Source organism: Neofelis nebulosa, chromosome 2 (genome assembly GCF_028018385.1).
Source record: "Neofelis nebulosa isolate mNeoNeb1 chromosome 2, mNeoNeb1.pri, whole genome shotgun sequence".
Classification (NCBI taxonomy): Eukaryota; Metazoa; Chordata; class Mammalia; order Carnivora; family Felidae; genus Neofelis; species Neofelis nebulosa.
In genome coordinates, this window is record NC_080783.1 from 209751004 (window position 1) to 209769356 (window position 18353).

General features: G+C 52.5%; 1 protein-coding gene across 9 annotated transcripts in view; it reads right to left on the reverse strand.

Annotated features, from left to right (window-relative positions):
* ARHGEF10L (Rho guanine nucleotide exchange factor 10 like) overlaps window positions 1–18353 on the reverse strand; it is a 159328-nt gene that overhangs the window by 7043 nt on the left and 133932 nt on the right. For all 9 annotated transcript variants that reach the window (XM_058718904.1, XM_058718903.1, XM_058718906.1 and 6 more), the window contains one exon: window positions 2286–2460. In XM_058718904.1, the coding sequence (XP_058574887.1) occupies window positions 2286–2460 (175 nt within the window). The remainder of the gene's footprint in view (window positions 1–2285; window positions 2461–18353) is intronic.

Here is an 18353-nt window from a genome sequence, read left to right on the forward strand (position 1 = left end):
CCTGGGAATGGGGACGCTGCCCAGTAAGTCTCGGAGAGGCTGCAGTTAGGGGCCTGGCTCCGGCCTCCTGGGCGTGTGACCTTCCAGGAAATCATTTAGGCTCTGGGGCCTCCATTTACCTGGCCCTGACATAATCATAAGATAGCGAACGCCCTTCCTTCTTCAAAGGGTAACTGCAGAGAACAAGTGAGCCAGTGGGCGTGCAGATGCATTTTGAGCTCATGTGGTAAAGCCACAGTTGTGCCCGAGGGGGCTGCGGCTGTCCACCTGCATCCGGGCCTGCCCGCCAGTCCCGCCTCGGACGGCCTGACGGGCTGATTCTTTCTCTCCCCTCCTCTGCCCCCAGATGAAGCTGAGGAGATTTAAAAGGCCCACTTAACTTTCTTGTTCCACTAACTTGAAGTAATTTAGCTATCAGCATAAATGTGGAAATATTTTTGTGATATAGAGAAGTTTCTATCATAGGTAAAATAGATTTACCTTGTATAATGGCTAAATACTGTGAAATGCAATGAAACTGAAGAAGGAGGGAAGGAAGGGGAGGGAGGAAGGAAAGGGAGGAAGGAAAGGGAGGAAGGAAGGAAGGAAGGAAGGAAGGGAGGAAGGAAGGGAAATCAGGGATGAAGGAGGGAGGGAAGGAGGGAAGAACAGGAAAAGAGCCATACCCCAGGTCCCACAGGGCCCACACAGCACACCCTGGGAAGTGTATTATGGCCCTATTTATTCTCCTCACACACCTACCATGCTCCAAGCCCGTGCAAGGTGTCTTCCCATGCCTGAAGGCATTTATCTGGAGCCAGGAAGCCCTCTGTCTAGTCCCACAGACGGACCACAGACCAACAGGCAGAGAGACCTGCCCAAGCCCCACAGTGGCCAAGCCAGGGCTCTGGCCACCTCTGAAACCATGTCTTCCCCGTTATGCACCGTGGGACTCTCCCATAGACTCCCGGCCCTGCCTCTGGCCTGCCGCGTGACCACGGACAAGCCCCTTCATGGGGTTACGGTGAAACGCGACCCTGTACGTAAAACGCTTGGAACCCAGCTCACTGCAGGGCTTGTGGCAGGCTACTGCCACTGCTGAACGTGGAGCAAGCAACCACCACTCCCTGTCGCCACCAGGCCAGACTCAGGGACCATTGTTGTGCCTGGCCGGGAGGAAGCAGGATCTCTGGGGGTGATCTCTGGGTCCCCTGGCTGGAGTCAGGGACCAGGCCTCTGTGGTAAAACAGAGGCCCCCACGCAGCCCCTTACGTTTTGGCTAACGTGCTTGTCCTTGGCCCAGCCTCACAGGACGGGGAGATCAGTCCCTCAGCTCAGCACACAGCCACTTCTGGCCTCCACACGGCCCATCTGCTGAGTCCTTGTAACAATTAGCTCCCCACCTGCCATGCCGGGCCCGTGTCCCTGGTCCCAGGGCCCCTCGGCTCTCCCAGCTGCCAAACCTAGCCCAGTTTGGACAGGATGGAGCCTCTACATCCTCCCAGACCAGTCTATTTGTCTCCTGGGGGCTGGGCCAAGCTCTAAAGCCAGCCCGGGGGTAGGAACGGGCCCTGAGCAGGTGTCTGCCCTGGTTCCCTCCGGCACAGCCTGCAGGGTCTGGGCAGCACCTTGGACAGCAGACGGTAAGGGCGCTGCCCGGAGCCGATTCCACAGAGGCAGATGCGGGAGGAGCAGGGTATTAGGTGAGCTCCAACCTTACTCCTCTCCACTGAGCATCACCAGTAGCTCTGCAGGAGGAAGCAGGGCCCCAAGGGGATGACGTCCAAGCCCTTCGCCCTCCCCCTGCCCCCAAAGCCCAACCAGCAAACTAAGAGAGACAGCTGCCTTTCTTAGAAAAACCTCTAAAGAAATAAACCCCTGTCAGCCTTCTCTCTTGCCCCTCGCCTCATGTTCCGAACGTGATGGGAGGCAGAACTGGGTGTCTGGTCAACCTGAGGGGCGGCAGGTGTAGACGGGCCTGGGTTCCCACCCAGTATGGCTTTTTGGCAGCTTCCTGATCTGGAAGTCTGCTGAATTTGGAGCCTCATTTCCCACGAGGGGTGAGAGGGAAGAGCGACGACAGCAAGAGAGGTTTTGGAACGATGCCCTGAGTTCGAATCCCGACCCTGCTGTCTCCCCTCTCGAAGGCCCAGTTTTTGAGGCCGGCCAAACACTCCTATGTGGGTTAACAACATGGGCTGACCAGGAGGCACCTCCGCCTGGCCATGGAAGATGCTGCACGGATTCCAGCACGTTCCCCGCACAGGCCCAGGACAGCAGGGCGCGATGCCCAACAGCAGCCTCACCCGGCAGGAGGAAGGTGGTCCTGGTGGCGATGTTGATCTCCTGCAGATGCTCCAGTGTCTCAGTGTGGAAGAGGCGGATGGAGGAACCAGAGGAGAAGGCCATCCAGACGCCGCTACCCGCCTTCACCATGTGCGTCACACTCACGGCCTCGTCCTGATGCGCCTCGAAGCTTTGCTGCGGCACAGAGAGAAGGGTGTTGGTGCTGGGCTGGGCCTGCCAGCTGAGCCTCGGGAGGCCAAGCTAGCTAACCCAGCCTCTGCCTGAACCAGACTCAGGGCTAGAAGGGACCCTCAGAAGCCTAGCAGCGAGTAGTGTGCTGGAAAGTGTTTAACTACTGGTGGAGAATCCTGGTTTGCCCTGTCTGCCGATTCCCATGGTGTAAATATTTCCAACATGGGCCGTCTCAAGCTACCCACATGACATCAATGAACCAGGAACTAGGAAAGGGATAACAGACCAAGCTCTAGCGTGCCCCTGTGACACAAGGGAAAGTCAGGGCCAAAAGGCGACACAAGAGGAAGTGGCACCTGATGAATATTATCTAGAGTTACAAAGGCAACAAACGGAACAATCGGGGAAGGGAGGTGGGTCCTGTGAGTCAAATCCTAATCCTTTACATCTCTGCATCCAAATCTTCGCATCTGTGGGGATGCAACACATAATGTCCAAAAACTGATGAGAAACAGCAGGGAGCGGGGTTCAAAATGGTGAAGCAGCAAGATCCTGACCTCACCTCCTCCCACGGACACAATTATCTACACATACGCGTGGAATAATTCCCTCTGAAAGGAACCTGGAAACTGAATGAACTGAGCCTCCACAAGAAATATAAAAGGATGGTGTCGAGACCAGATGAGAGGCAGAGACACCGACGCACCAGAGGGAAAAACCCAGCCGTGGCGGGTCACAATCAAGAGGGATATCAAAGGTAGAGAACTTCCCTGAGGAATGAGGAATTCAAGCTCTACATCAGGCACCCCAACCCTTGGACCCTGCACGGGAGAGATGAGCCCCCCAAACACCAGGCTTTGCAAATCAATGGGGATTATATTCAGAGACTCTAGAAAACCGGAAGGAACAGGAAACTTGCTCCTAAGGGGCTTGCACACACTCACTCAACCTGGAAACCAGTTGAAAACGCCAATTTGAAAAAAGCATACACCACTGATAAAGAAGATCCATTTACTACAAACCTTAGAGGGTCTGCCAGAGTGGCAGAAAACAGCAGGGGCTCTGCCCATGCACTGAGATGCTGGTAGGAGCCCTTTTGTCCATCTCAGTCTATCTTACTAACAATGGTACTGGTGGGCGCCATTTTGGAATTCTCCCTGTAACCTACGTGTGCCAGCGGGTGTACTCCACTGAGAACCTTGTCCACCAATGTGCCCCAGTAGACATGGCCCACAGCCAGGCCAGGAGCCAGCCCCACCTACCAATGTGTCGCAGCCACAGTCCCACCACAACAGGAGGGCACACACAGCCCACAGAGGGGACAGCCCTTGAGCACCTGGCTCTGGAGACCAAGAAGTTTCCACTTCTGGGTCCCATACATCCTCCCCTACATAAGGCCATTCATTTGAGACTGGGAGAGGTCAGTGATTTACCTAAATAAATACAGAAAAACACAGAGTAAGGCAAAATGAAGAGACAGAGGAATATGTTCCAAATTAAAAAAAAAAAAGACAAAACCTTAAAGAAAGAACTAAATGAAACGGAGATAAGCAATCTACTTGATAAAGAGTTCAAAGTGATGGTCATAAAGATGCTCCCTAAATTCAGGAGAAGGATGGATGAATACAGGGAGAACTTCAACACAGAGGGAGAAAAATAAAAGAAAATACCAAACGGAAATTATAACTGAACTGAAAAATACATGAGAGCGGTCCAACAGCAGACTGGATGAAATACAACAAATCAGCAAGCTGGAAAATAAAGCAATGAAAAACACCCAGGCAGAGCAGCAAAAGGAAAAAAGAATTAAGTGAAGACACCTGAAGCGACCTTTGGGACAACATCAAGTGGAATGACATTCACATTATGGGGATCCCAGAAGGCGAAGGGAGAGGGAAAGAGCCAGAAAAAAAAGAAATAATGACTGAAAACTCCCCTAACCTGGGGAGGGAATCAGACATCTGGATCCAAGAAACCCGGAGAGTTCTAAACCACATGAACTCGAAGAGAACCACACCAAGATACACTGTAACTAAGACGGTAAAAGTTAAAGGAAGAGTCCTGAAAGCAGCAAAGGAAAAACTTGTCAAGTACAAGGAAAACCCCACAAGGCTATCAGCAGATTTCTCAACAGAAACTTTCCAGGTCAGAAACGAGTGGCCTGACACACTTAAAGTGCTGAAAGGAAAAATCTCCCAACCAAGAACTCTCTAACCCAACAAGGTTACCATTCAGAATTGAAGGAGACATTAAGAGCTTTTCAGATAAGCAAATGCTAAAGGAGTTCTTCACTACCAAACCAGTTCTACAAATACTGCTAAAGGGACTCCTTTAAGCTTAAAAGAAATGGCACTAATCGATAATAAGAAAACATACAAAAGTAAAAATCTCACTGGAATAGGTAAATGTACAGCAAAGGTAATGAGCCAATCACTTATACAGCAAGCATAAAGATGAAAAAATGTAGGGCCGCCTGAGTGGCTCAGTCGGTTAAGCGTCCAACTTCGGCTCAGGTCACGATCTCGTGGTCCGTGAGTTCGAGCCCCGCATCAGGCTCTGGGCTGACAGCTCGGAGCCTGGAGGCTGCTTCCGATTCTGTGTCTCCCTCTCTCAGCCCCTCCCTTGCTCACGCTCTGTCTCTGTCTCTCAAAAATAAGTAAAAGTGTTTGAAAAAAAATTTTTTTAAAGATGAAAAGATGGAAGTACTAAAATTAACTAAAATCACAATAATTCATTGAGGGAAAAGCATAAAACAAAAAAATGTAAAATGTGTCATCAAACATAAAACATCAAGGGTGGGGAGTAAAAAGGTAAAGCCTTAGAATCTGTTTAAAATTACACTGTTATCAACTTAAAACAGACTGGTATTGCCATAGGAGATTTTACATGAACCTCAAGGTAAGCACAAGGAAAAACTTATAGTAAATACCCAAAAGAAAATGAGAAAGGAACCTAAACATAACAGGAGAAAACCATCAAACCACAAGGGAAGAGAGCAAAAGAAGAAAGGGACAGAACGGGAACTACAAAAACAGCCAGAACACAATTAACAAAATGGCAGTAAGTATACACTTATCAATAATTACTTCAAATGTAAATGGACTGAAAGCTCCAATCAAAAGCCAGAGAGCGGCTGAATGGATACACAGCAAGACCCATCTCTACACTCCCTACGAAGGACTCACTTTGAAGTAAGGACACACACAGACTGAGAGCAAAAGGATGGAAAAAGATATTCCGTGCACAGGGGAATGAAAAGAAAGCTGGGGTAGCAATACTTACACAAAGTAGAGTTGCAAACCAAGCCTGTAATAGACGACAAAGAGGGGCACTACACAAATGATAAAGAGGTCAATCCCGAAGGAGATGTAATTTTTATTAATATATATGCATCCAACAAGGAGCATCAAAATATAGAAAGCAAATCTTAACGGACCTAAACGGAGAAATAATAGTCAGAGACTTTACTACTCCACTTTCCTCAGCGGACAGATCATCCAAACAAAACAAAAAAATCAATAAGGAAACATCGGCCTTAAATGACACATTAGACCAGATGGACTTAACAGGTATATAGAGAACTTTTCGCCCCAAAGCAGCAGAATACACATTCTTCTTCGCAAGGGCACAGGGAACATTGTCCAGGGTAGATCACATGCTGGGCACAAAAGAAGTCTCAGTAGATTCAAGAAAATTGACATTTTATCAAGCATCTTTTCTAGCCACAGTGGTATAAAACCACAAATTAATTATAAGAAGAAAATGAGAAAAACCACAAGTTAGGAAGACCAAAAAACTATGCTACTGAACAATCAACAGGTCAAAAAAGAAATCAAAGAGGAAATTTTAAAGAATACCTAGAACACTTTTCCAAAGAAGACACCCAGATGGCCAAGAGACACATGAAACGATGCTCAACGTCGCTCATCATCAGGGAAATATAAACCAGAGCCACAATGAGATACCACCTCACACCAGTCAGAGTGGCTAAAATGAACAAATCAGGAAACTACAGATGCTGGCGAGGATGTGGAGAAAGGGGAACCCTCTTGCACAGTTGGTGGGAATGCACACTGGTGCAGCCACTCTGGAAAACAGTGTGGAGGTTCCTCAAAAAATTAAAAATAGACCTACCCTATGACCCAGCAATAGCACTGCTAGGAATTTACCCAAGGGATACAGGAGTGCTGATGCAGAGGGGCACTTGTACCCCTATGGTTTTTTTTTCAATTTTTTTAATGTTTATTTATTTTTGAGAAAGAGAGACACAGAGCATGAGCAGGGGAGGGGCAGAGAGAGGTGGGGAGCAGACTCCAGGCTCTGAGCTGTCAGCACAGAGCCCGACACGGGGCTCGAACCCACGAACCGCGAGATCATCATCTGAGCCGAAGTTGGTTGCCTCACCAACTGAGCCACCCAGGTGCCCCACTAGAAAGGAGATTTGAACAGCAATCAAAAACCTCCCAACAAACAAAAGCCCAGGACCAGGAGGCTTCCCTGATGAGTTCTACCAACATTCAAAGAAGACTTAATACCTACCTTTCCCAAATTCCTCCAAACACTTAAAGGGAAGAAAGCATCCAAACATATTTTACAAGGCCAGCATCACCCCTGATACCAAAACCAGACATGGACAGGACACCACACAAAAAAAGAAAATTACAGGCCAATGTCCTCGATGAACGTAGATGCAAAAATCCTCAACAAAATATTAGCAAGCTGAATCCGACAGTACATTAAAAGAGCCATACACCATGACCAAGTAGAATTTACTCCAGGCATACAAGGATGTTCAACATCTGCCAATCAATTCATGTGATACAGCACATTAGCAAAACGAAAGGTCAAAATCATATGATCATCTCAATAGATGCAGAAGCATTTGGCAAAACGCAACATCCATTTATGATGTTGAAAAACTCTCAAAACAAGGTGGGTACCAGGGAATGTACCTCAACCTTTAACAAAGGCCGTATATGTGACAGTCCTACAGCTGATAGCATCCTCAATGGAGAAAAGCTAAAAGCTTTTCCTCTAAGAGCAGGAACAAGAGAAGGATGTCCATTCTCACCACTGTTATTCGACATAGTACTAGAAATCCTAGCCACAGCGATGAGGCAAGAAAAGAAATAAATGGCATCCAAATCAGAAAGGAAGAAGTTAAAACTGTCACTATTTGCAGATGACATGATATTGTATGTAGAAAACCTTAAAGACTCCACCCAAAACCCATTACACCTAATAAATGAATCTAGTAAAGCTGCAAGAATAAAAAATCAATATACAGACATCAATGGACTATTTACTACTCATACAAGTCAATCACAGCTTATCAGAAAGAGAAGATAGGACAACAACCCCATTTCCAATTGTTACCAAAAAGAATAAAACACCTAGGGATAAATTTAGCCAAGGAGGGGAAAGACCCGTACATTGAAAACTCTAAGACATTAATTAAATAAACTGAAGAAGACACGAATAAATGGAAAGATACTCCATGCTCATGGATGGGAAGAATTAATATTATAAAAATGTCCATTCCAGGGTGCCTGGGTGGCTCGGTCAGTTAAGCATCCGACTCCTGGTTTCAGCTCAGGTCATGATCTCATGGTTTGTGGGTTCAAGCCCCACATCGGGCTCTGCATTGGCAGCACGGAGCCTGCTTGGAATTCTCTCTCCCTCTCTCTCTGTCCCTCCCCCACCGCCTCTCTGTCTAAATAAGCTTTCAAAAAATGTTTAATGTCCATACTACCCAAAGCAATCTACAGATTCAATGCAATCCGTATCCAAATTCCAATGCGTACTTCACAGGACTACAACAGAAAATTCTCAAATTTGCATGGAACCACAAAAGATCCCCAATAGCAAAAGCAATCCTGAGAAAGAGACGTAAAACTGGAGGTATCATACTCTCTGATTTCAAACTACACTACAAAGCTATAATACTCAAAACAGTATTGTTTTTGCATCGGTACAAAAACAGACCCAGGTCAATGGGACAGAACTGAGAGCCTAGAAGTAAACCTGAATAAATAGAACCCATACAAGTCAACAACAAAAGCCCCAAACAACCCGATTTAAAAATGGCAGAGGACCTGAATAGGCAAGTCTCCAAAGAAGACTTACAGATGGCCAACAGACACATGAGAAGATTCTCAAGGTCACCAATTATCAGGGAAACGCAAATCAAAACCACAATGAGGCCTCACCTCACACCCGTCAGAATGGCCCCCAGCAAAAAACACAAGGAACAACAGTGTTGGTGAGGATGTTCAGACAAAAGAGCCCTCATGCACTGTTGGTGGGAATGTGCACTGGTGTCACCACCGCAGAAAACAGGATGGAGCTTCCTTGAAAAATTAAGAATAAAAATATCGCATGACCTACTTCTGGGTATTTATCCAAAGAATACAAAAACACTAATTCAAAAAGATACTATGCTCACTATGCTCACTAAAGTTGTATTTACAATAGCCAAGAACATGGTAACAGCCTTAAGTGTCCATCGGGAGATGAACGGATAAAGAAGATGTGGTGTGTTTACACAATGGACTATTTACTACTCAGCCATCAAAAGAATGAAATATGCCATTTGCGACAACATGCATGGACCTAGAAGGTATTATGTTAAGTGAAATAAGTCAGACAGGGAAAGCCATCCTGCAGAATTCCACTCATATGTGGAATCTGAAAAACCAACACCAAAACAAATGAAATGAAACAAAACCAAACTCACAGATGCTGAGAACAGATGAGCGGTTACCAGAGGGAAAGGGGGGTCGGGGACGGGCAAAATGTGTGAGAGGTCAACCGTATGGTGACGGAGGGTGAGGCGACTTTGTAGTGTGCACAGTGCCAAACTATAAGGCTGTGCTCCTGAAACTTACGGAATAAAAACAGTTATGGGATGTCAGGCACTTACTATGTTGAGGGCCTCTAACTCTGACTTTGGGTTGGAATTCAAGAAAAGGAAAAAGAAATCGCAGAGCAGACAGATTAGAGCCGGAGGGAAGTCCCTGGCGATTAGAAACAGAACAGGTGCATTTTGTCCCAGGGAGCAGGGCCGGGGTGGGGAGCGGGGAGGCCCCTCAGGAATGAGTGTGCGTGTCAGGGTGCAGCCCGTGGTTAGATGGAGGGGAGAGGTGGGCAGGCACCGGATCACCCCGGGGCCACTGCCATCCCGTTAGGTGCGGGAGGGGCTAGGCTGGGAAGTGACAGGGTCAGGTTTAGCCCCGAAGGACGTTTGCTTCGCCAGTGAACGTGGCGCTAACACTGCTCGGTTTCTCTGGCCGCAGCCCCGACTCCACCCGGCTCCGATCACCAAGACCTTCAAGCGTTTTCCCCGTTGAGATAAGGAAGCTAAAGGTGGAGGGGAGCCAAGCCAGGGAGGGCAAGCCTGTGAGAAGGCCAACGAAATTGCTTTTCCGAGCCAGTCCCCGGCGGCTGAGCTCTGCACAGGGCTGAGGGTGGCCTAACAGGTTGGGGGGGTGGGTACAGGAAACTCCAGGGCCCCAGGTTAGGGGAGGAGAGCGGCAGAGCGTCGTGCTCCTTTCCCCGTGTGCCAGGCCGCCCTCGAGGGGCACGGTTCTATGGCACAGCTCGCCCCTGACTGGGGGCACCCGGAGAGCAGAAGCTGAAGAGGCAGTAGAAATTTCAGAGCCAGGCCCAGTCCACGCCGTGCAAGGGGAGAGGAGGCTCTTTGATCCCTCTGGCCCTCACCCCCAAGTGCTGGCTTTCAGTACTCCTTTTCTCCTTCAGAGAAACCCCGAGCAGCCTGCTGTCCTGAACAGACAATGTTCCAGAAGGCCCAGCCCCGGGCACAGCACCAGGTTCAATAGGACACTTCCCGAGGGGCCTTGCTGGGAAGGGCCAGCCGAGGACTCACCGACCCCCATCACAGCCAAGCCGCTGAGGCTGGACCCGACTGCCCACAGTGCCCACCACCAACGAGCAGACAGACGGACGGACGGGGAGGCGGGGTGGGAGGGGCCCCCAACAGGCTCTGGCTGCAGTCTTTTTTCCAAAAACAGCACGCACCCATTTGCACACGAGCGCACACACGCACGCGTGCTGCACAGGAAAGCGTGGGCATGCTCGCCCCTGTGTGCAGCAGGGCTCCTGCCCAGCTCCTAAGAAAGGGCCGGAAGCGTTTCCTGCCTCCCAGAAAGCCAGGCTGCGCTGGAACCGAGAGGCCTAGGGCTGTGGAAAGCCATACCTGAGTCTGCAGCCACTCAGCCCCCCATGCTGTTGTCGGAATCCAATTAAGAGAGAAGTCAGCAGCGGAAATCCGGGCTCATTTCTCCAGAGGCGTGACAAGTCTGCCCCCCAGGCCCGAACGACTTTACACAAGGCCTGCGCCAACCCGCAAAGCCCAGCGGTCGGGCGGGTGGGGGAAAGGGCAGGATGTATGACCAACGACACGGAAGCCCAGCCCCTCACCCCTCGGTGATCTCCGGACTCCCTGAGACCCCTCCCCACTCCAGGAGCCCGCCATGGAGCCAAGTCCTGGGAGTCCTGGCCGAGCCTCCTGGGCACACAGGCGGACTAGGTGGCATCCCGCAGCATGGGTCCCACTACCCCTGGGTGGGGGCAGGTGGCGGGAGGCCCGGTCCTCGCTGCCCGTTGGGCTCGGTGCTGGCATCCCACTTGTCACCTCTGGACCCCTCCTCTATCCCTAGCTGGTCTTGGAGCCCAGGAGTTGGGGTGGGGGCACCCTCTCTCTAAGAGGACTCTATCCCCCTTGTCTTTGAAGAAGGCCCCCGGCCCAGCTGCCACCAGCACAGCCATGCCCCTGCCTCTGAGCTCTGGGAGGCTCCGTGCTTCCTGCCCACTTGACCCCCATGGTCCAGGCATGGCGATTTGCCAGCTGCTTATCCTGAACCAGGAACTGCTCCGTTGGGACGATAATTCTGGACCAGTGGTCTGCAAACAGTGGCCCTCAGACTATACCAGCCTGCCACCTGTTTGGGGAAATTAAGTTTTCTTGCAACATGGTCACAGCCACATAGAAAAGAATCCATTCCAGTGGCTTGGGAACTCAGCACTCTGACCATACACCCCAGGTCCTTAAGGACAAAAAGATCTGCAAAGAAATCCTGAACTTTACTCAGTAGCCTTGGTGTGGGTGGTGGGACAGGCAGAGTGATCCAGAAACTGGTGTGGCTGAAGCTCACTGATGTTGGGGGGTGGAGGTCCGTCATCTGGGATCTGAATTGGAGCTGTCCATATGAACCCTGGCCCTGTGCACCGAAAGGGTCTGGAGCAATGACCCCCAGCAGTGGAGGGCGCACCAGGTCTCGATTTCCAGACACCGTTCCCCACAAAAGGGAACCAGCCTAGGCACCCCAGAGAAATGGCCGATTAGGGCAGGGGAGGTAACAGGGGAGCTTAAAAGTCCCGATGCAGAAAAGCAAGGAGGTGCCCAACGAACGTCGGAGAAGGTGCCCAAAGGACCCAGGAGCCAACACAAACAGCTCCTGGTGGCCACATCGGAGACAATTTGAGTATTAAAAATAATAATGATGGTCTTGGATTACAGTACACTGGGTTTAAAAAAGAATCTAGGGGCACGCGGGCGGCTCAGTCGGTCAGGCATCCGACTCTTGATCTCAGCTCAGGTCACGATCTCAAGGTTCATGAGATCAAATCCTGCATCGGGCTCTGTGCTGACATCGGAGAGCCTCGACATTCTCTCTCTCTCTCTCTCTCTCTCTGCTCGTCCCGTGCTTATACTCGTGCACGTTCTCTCTCAAAATAAATAAAAACTTTGAAAGTTAAATCAACATAAAAAAGAATCTATAAACATGTAGAGGTGGTACAGGAAGGGGGGGAGGGCTGAGTCCGGGTAAGGAAACCCCTCTGTAAATAATGAAAGTTCAGGATGAAAGTTTGCTGAGGAACAGGATGTTCACACGTTCCGGAAGAATCACCTGCAAGTGACCAAGGAATTAATTACACAGGGAAACCAGTCCCTTTAGGATGGGGACACCTGAAGGACCCGCCTTCACCAAGTGACAGAGGATGAGGACGGGCCAGCCTGCGTGTCCTGCCCCCTCGTGTGACGCAGCGAGAAGTGCACAGCTTCCCCACGCAGGATCTGGCCGAACACCCCAAGCCCATCTGGGGGAACACCAAGCAATTCCTGCTTGTGAATGTTTTATGAGACCCTGGCTTGGATTTCTCAAAAAAGTCAGGATCGTGGAGACCAAAAAAATAAATAAATAAATAAATAAGGCAGAGAGATTATTCTAGATTAAAAGGAGACTAAAGAGGCCTGAAAAACAAAAGCGAGGTTCAATCCCAGCTGGAGGGTTCGGGAGAGAAGCTATGAAAGATACTTGGGCACAGCTGGGAAATGCCACTCTGCTGATGTTAAATTCCCGGGCACGATAACGCTGTAGAAGTTACGCAGGAGAGCCACGCAGCCCTTCGCTCTTGAGGGGTTAAGGCTCATGATGTCTGCAACGGACTTTTAAATGGTTTAGCCAAAAAAGGGAGCGTACATATAAAGTGCGGAAAGAATTATGGCAAAATGATAACAGTTGGTTAACTAGCTAAAGAATATCTGCGTGGTTTTGTACTATTCTTTCAACTTTACTGTTGAAATTTTAAAAATAAAAAGTTTGGGGGGGGAGGGGGTGACGCCTGGGTGGCTCAGGTGGTTAAGCACCGACTTCGACCCAGGGCATGATCTCACAGTTCGTGAGTTCGAGCCCTGCGTCGGGCTCTGTGCTGACAGCTCGGAGTCCGGAGCCTGCTTCATATTGTGTGTGTGTGTGTGTGTGTGTGTGTGTGTGTGTGTGTGTGTGTGTGTCTGCCCCTTTCCTTCTCATGCTCTGTTTCGGCCTCTCTCTCTCAAATATAAAAAATAAACATTAAAAATGTTAAAAATAAATAAAAAGTTTGGGGAGGGGGGAATTTATTTAAAAAAAAAAAAAAAAAAAAAGCTGGCAGCCAGAGGGAAGGGGCCGGGTCGGAGCCCGGGCTTCTAGCTCATCTCCGTCCAGGTAACTGGCTCTCCTCGCACACCCGTCAACGGAGCCTGGAGGAGAAGCTGCCGTTTGGGGTCCCAGAAGGCTCCACGGGGAGGGCAGGGCGGGCCTCCGTGAGGAGCTGGTCAGGGAGCTGGGAAGAAACCAGGTGGCCTCACCGGCCCACGGCGGCCCGCCTTCCCTCGCCCCGCGGCAGGGTTGCACACAGAGGGTTTCAGGTGACTGACATTGCTCCGAATAGTGCTGACACAGCCCAGCCTCCATCCTACAATATTTATGTGCCTCCAGGTGCTGCTTCTGTGCTTGGTTTCTATAAATCGCCAGGGTGAGCAGCTCAGCACTCAAAGTCATTAGAGCTGAGAAGGTGCCACACGGCCAGGCAGGAGCGCTAGGGTGGTCGGGGCTGGCCGGGGGCTGCCGAGGAAATGGCAGAAGGCTGGCGCATCTACGGCCCGTGGGCACCTACTGTGTGCCAGGCCCTTCCCGTGCTGTAGGACTGCATCCTTGCAGAGACCTTTACGAGAGAAGAGGGACCACCCGGAAAGGGGAACATGAGCACAGGTGACCCCATGGGGCAGGGGCTGGGGCAGGGGCGCAGCTGGACTCCCAGCTCGGGACTCACCCCCAGACATCTCTGACCAAACGACCCAGCAGAATGGAGGCATACGCGGGGCCCTCCTCCCCACCCCCTGCTTGGTCCCCAGGGCGGGCTGCCCGGCAGGCACAGTCATGGGCCCCTCCAGAGATCACCCACGGAGCACTCGCCAGCCCCTTGGCCAACCCTGCCTCCGCGTAACGCCCCAGCCACCTGGGATGAGGGCCCCTCCCTGCCGTCCCCATCTAACAGGCAGGACACGGAGGCTTCGAGAAATCAATGGTGTGGGGTCACTCCACCAGCCTGGGGCCGGGCGGGGAACGGAGACGCAGGGGTCCCGCTCTGATCCGCTGCTCTGGGTAAGGCACCATCTGTGGTTTAAAGGCAATCGGCATGACGACTCCCGTCCCTTTCTTTATCTGTCTTATTCTTATCAACGCGTCACAGCTGAGAAAACAGAGAGGCTGAATGACACTCACAAAGTCACGGCACAGGAAACGGTGGGGGGGAGGCGGTGGCCAGGATTCCAGCTCAGGGTGACCAACCGCCCCGGTCTGCCTGGGGAGGCACCTCTGTAGCACCAGAAGTCCAGCGCCCTGTCCTGGGCAAGCTGGGACGGTTGGTCACCCCAGAGGGACCCCACAGGCCACACCTGGTCTCCCGGCCACGCACAGACACCTTTGTGCCTCCACACACCTCCTCCAGAGTCCCACCTGCTCACGGCCAAGGGATCACGTGCCAGAAGCAGAGGGGTCCTTCCGGCGCATTTCTCAGGGGGGCCCAGGACGTGACACCCGCTTCCCCCTCTCACCAGCAAGTCGGTCAGCACCCCTGGGGCTCGGCCGACTCATCTCTAAACTGGGGGTGAGGTCGTGTCTGGCTAACGAGAGACCTGACCTGGTGCTGGGCTCTTCCAGCTCAGGGCCACCCCGGGAACCGAAAAGGGAAGGACGGACGGGTGGAGGTCCCCGCACAGCTCCAAGACTGCCAGCCTGTCCCGAACTTTCAACAACCCCGTTTTGGAATCAACTGTGAAAGACTTGGCATCCCTGGTGCATTTTTTCCAGAAAGACGGTCAACTGCTTAGTCTGCAAACCACCTTTGCCCTTTGTGCCTCTAAAAACTAAACTAAACTAAAATCCATTGGTGCAGCAGCTACTCTGGAGGGAGTGGAATATGAAAAGCACCTCCGAGCGTGGGCCACTGAGAGTCCCCTCGTTAGTTCCTATTTAATTTCCTTCTGTTGTCCTGGGTTACGTGAGGCGGCAGGCAGTTCCTCTCCACCTGAGGGGGGACGCCGGGCTGTGGGCCACCCGGGGCCACCCAGCACCTTCAGAGGGAGTCTGGCCCTAGCACGTGCCCCAGCCCTGCCCTGCCCTGTGCAAGCAGTGCCCCGGCTGAGCCTGCGGTTCTGCCTCTGCCCCAGCCACCGCGGGGGCCCCAGCAAGACAGGGCAGACACAGGACACGCACCTACAGCAGCCACAGCACCCGAGCACGTCTGGGCCCCGCTCACCGCAGCTCAGCTCAGCTCACGGAGTCCCCGCAATCCCCTCCAAGGGGTAGGACCACTGAGCATCTGGGCAGACAGGGGAACTGAGGCTCGGAGGGGGCGTGACCTGCCTGGCTGCTTCCTGCTCAGAAGAGGCAGTGAGGTCATGGGCTCCGGGCCAGACTGTCAGGGGCAGCTCCCCGACTTCCTGCCTCTACCTCCCCGACTTTGGGGTGATAAGGCGAATGCCACATAGGGCTGCTGTAAAGATGCCAGGAGTCGCGACTGGCAAAGGCCTTGGAACAGCCACTGGGACAAGGGAGTTTCAATGAGCGTCCACCCCACGGCCCCACCCCCACCACCGCACCCACGCCAAAGGAGCGGGTGCACGAGACCAGGGTGGCCCAGTGCAGGGACCAAAGTGCCAGTCAGTGCCCAGCCCTGCGCCCGAGGGCTGGGGGAGGCGGGAAAGTGTGTGATGGGAGCTTTGTTCGGGAAAGATCCTCCAGCAGCCCGGCCTCAGAAACAGTTCCGGGTGCCCGCTACGGTTGCAGCCTTCTCTGCTTTGCTTCCCTGCGGGCCCCACCTGACTGAGCCTGAGCGATGCCAATCCAGGCACGTCACCTCACCGGGTGTCCCGAGAGGTCCTGACCGAGCCCTTCCGGTCACCGTACGACAGCCGTGACACTTGGTGTTTCACATACATTGAGCCGCCGGTCCTGGGCTCCGTTCTGTAATTATCCCCATTTTACAGGTGGGGATGTGGAGGCACTCAGCGGTGGAACCCAGGGCTGAAGCCAGTCAGCCCAGCTCCCCAGCCCACACGGACCGCGATGCGAGCTCGCCCAGACACGGAAGCAGGACTGCCTCCTTGGAGCTTCCAGCCCAGCACACCCTCCCCCAGCCGGCTGCCAGGCTTGAGATGACCATTTGAATGTGCGAGGCACCGGCCTGAACCCCTTCCTGTGTGATCTCACTCAATCTGTGATTACACAGAGTCTGGTTCTGGGCTTAGGCTCCCAGCCTCCGCTGCATCAAGGCCCAGCCTGGGGCCCGGCATTCAGGGGTCCGCCCGCGGCTCTGTGTGTCTTTGCCAGGTTCTGGGGGGCTGGGCAGCTGGTCCAGTGATGTCTGTCCTACAGGACTCAGAGCGGAGGGTAACCGCAGAGGGGGCATGAGGGGGGCACATGGGAGAGCCAGATAGACCGGAGGACAGACTGACAGCCAGAGACGCTGGGGGCAGGGGCTCAGACACAGAGGACTGCCACCTGCCGCCATCGTCTGCCCCCTCCCTCACCTGCAGCCCCCAGCTGTTCTCTCCGTAATAACCTCTTCTATCTGTCTTCCCTTCACCACCTCCCTCCTCTCTTCCATGGCTTCACAGAACCTGCTCCCTGAGCCGACAGCTTCTTGGGTTCAGCCAAACAACTTGTTTTTAAACCATGAAGTCCTTTACCAACCTAAATCTTCTAGGACGGGGGAGACCAACTATGAGATACAAGAAAGATCTGAGCTCTTCCCGGTGAGGAGACAGGGGGCCTGGAGCCCTGCCCCTCAACCATCCCCAGGCCCGTAGGACATCCCTGGAGATCCCTCCTCGCAACCCCCCGATGCCCGGAGCAGGGTCAGCCCTGAGCTATGCCTAACCCCTCGACGCATCCCCCGGGGGGGGGGGGCCCAGGATCCCCAAACCCACCCCCACCCCCTACCCTTCACAAGCTCCCTGAAAGGAAGTTCTTCTAAAAGTCTAACCTCCATTCTTCCTACTGTTGGAAAACGCTCGCTATCCTTGCTACTGTCTGAGCCTCCTGGGAAGTCTCTGGTCTTTAGAAAATCAGTGTCTCAAGTTTCACCAGCCAATTTTTAATTTAAAAAATAAATAACAGGCGGACAATAATAATGATGTGTGCTCTTAAAAACTAAGACAAAACCGTGGAACAGAGAGGACTCAATGCAGTGACATGAGCCCTGCCCCGCACACTCAGGGGGCCCCCAGCACCCCGAGGACTGGGTGAATCTTTCCGCCCTCATGCCAATTTGCATAGCATTACCCAGGAAACCCTGCGCCTAGACTTCGCTTTTGCAAATTCCCACCCGTTTCGTGTCATAAATAAGACGGGAGACAGAAAACTAATACAGCCCGGGGATGCATTATTCATACCACATCACACTGTTATGATAGATTTACAACAGCTAATACATGCAAACTAAGTTTGGGCACTAAACGTGAAAATTAAGGGTGGGGAAGGTGGGTGTATGCGGGGGTGGGCAGGGGGACATCTGGGGGCTGTCGGTGTCCAGGAATCCAGAGAAGTTTCTTCTCGGGCATGCTTGGCGACAAAAAGCATCAGTGCCTGTATCGGAGGCCAGCGCCTGGGTGCCGGGGGGGGCGTGGCAGCCGCAGGAAGTTCGGGAGCCAGTGCGAGGTGGGAAGCACCTTTCATGGGCTCGGTGCTGAGCTCTGAAGCAGGCTAACATCACACCCCCTGTTCTGCACATCCCCTGCCCAGATCTGCCCTCCTCGCTGAGTGGGCCCGCCACACTCCGAGCCCATTCCCCGAAGGGGCATGCCCAAGGCCTTCACGGCCCTTCGTTGAGCACCTGCTATGCGTCAGCCTGGTCTCTGCAATGGGAGCCAACCAGGCGTGCTCCTGCCCTCACTCAGCCTCGGTCTGGTTAACTGTCCCCAAAACATCAACACGCGGCCGTGGCCAGTGCTACGAAGGAGAATGGCCTGGTGTCACGGCAGCGGGTCACAGGGGTATGACCCAGTGCACGTGGAGGAGGGGAGGTGGTCCAGACAGGCTTCTCCGCGGGTG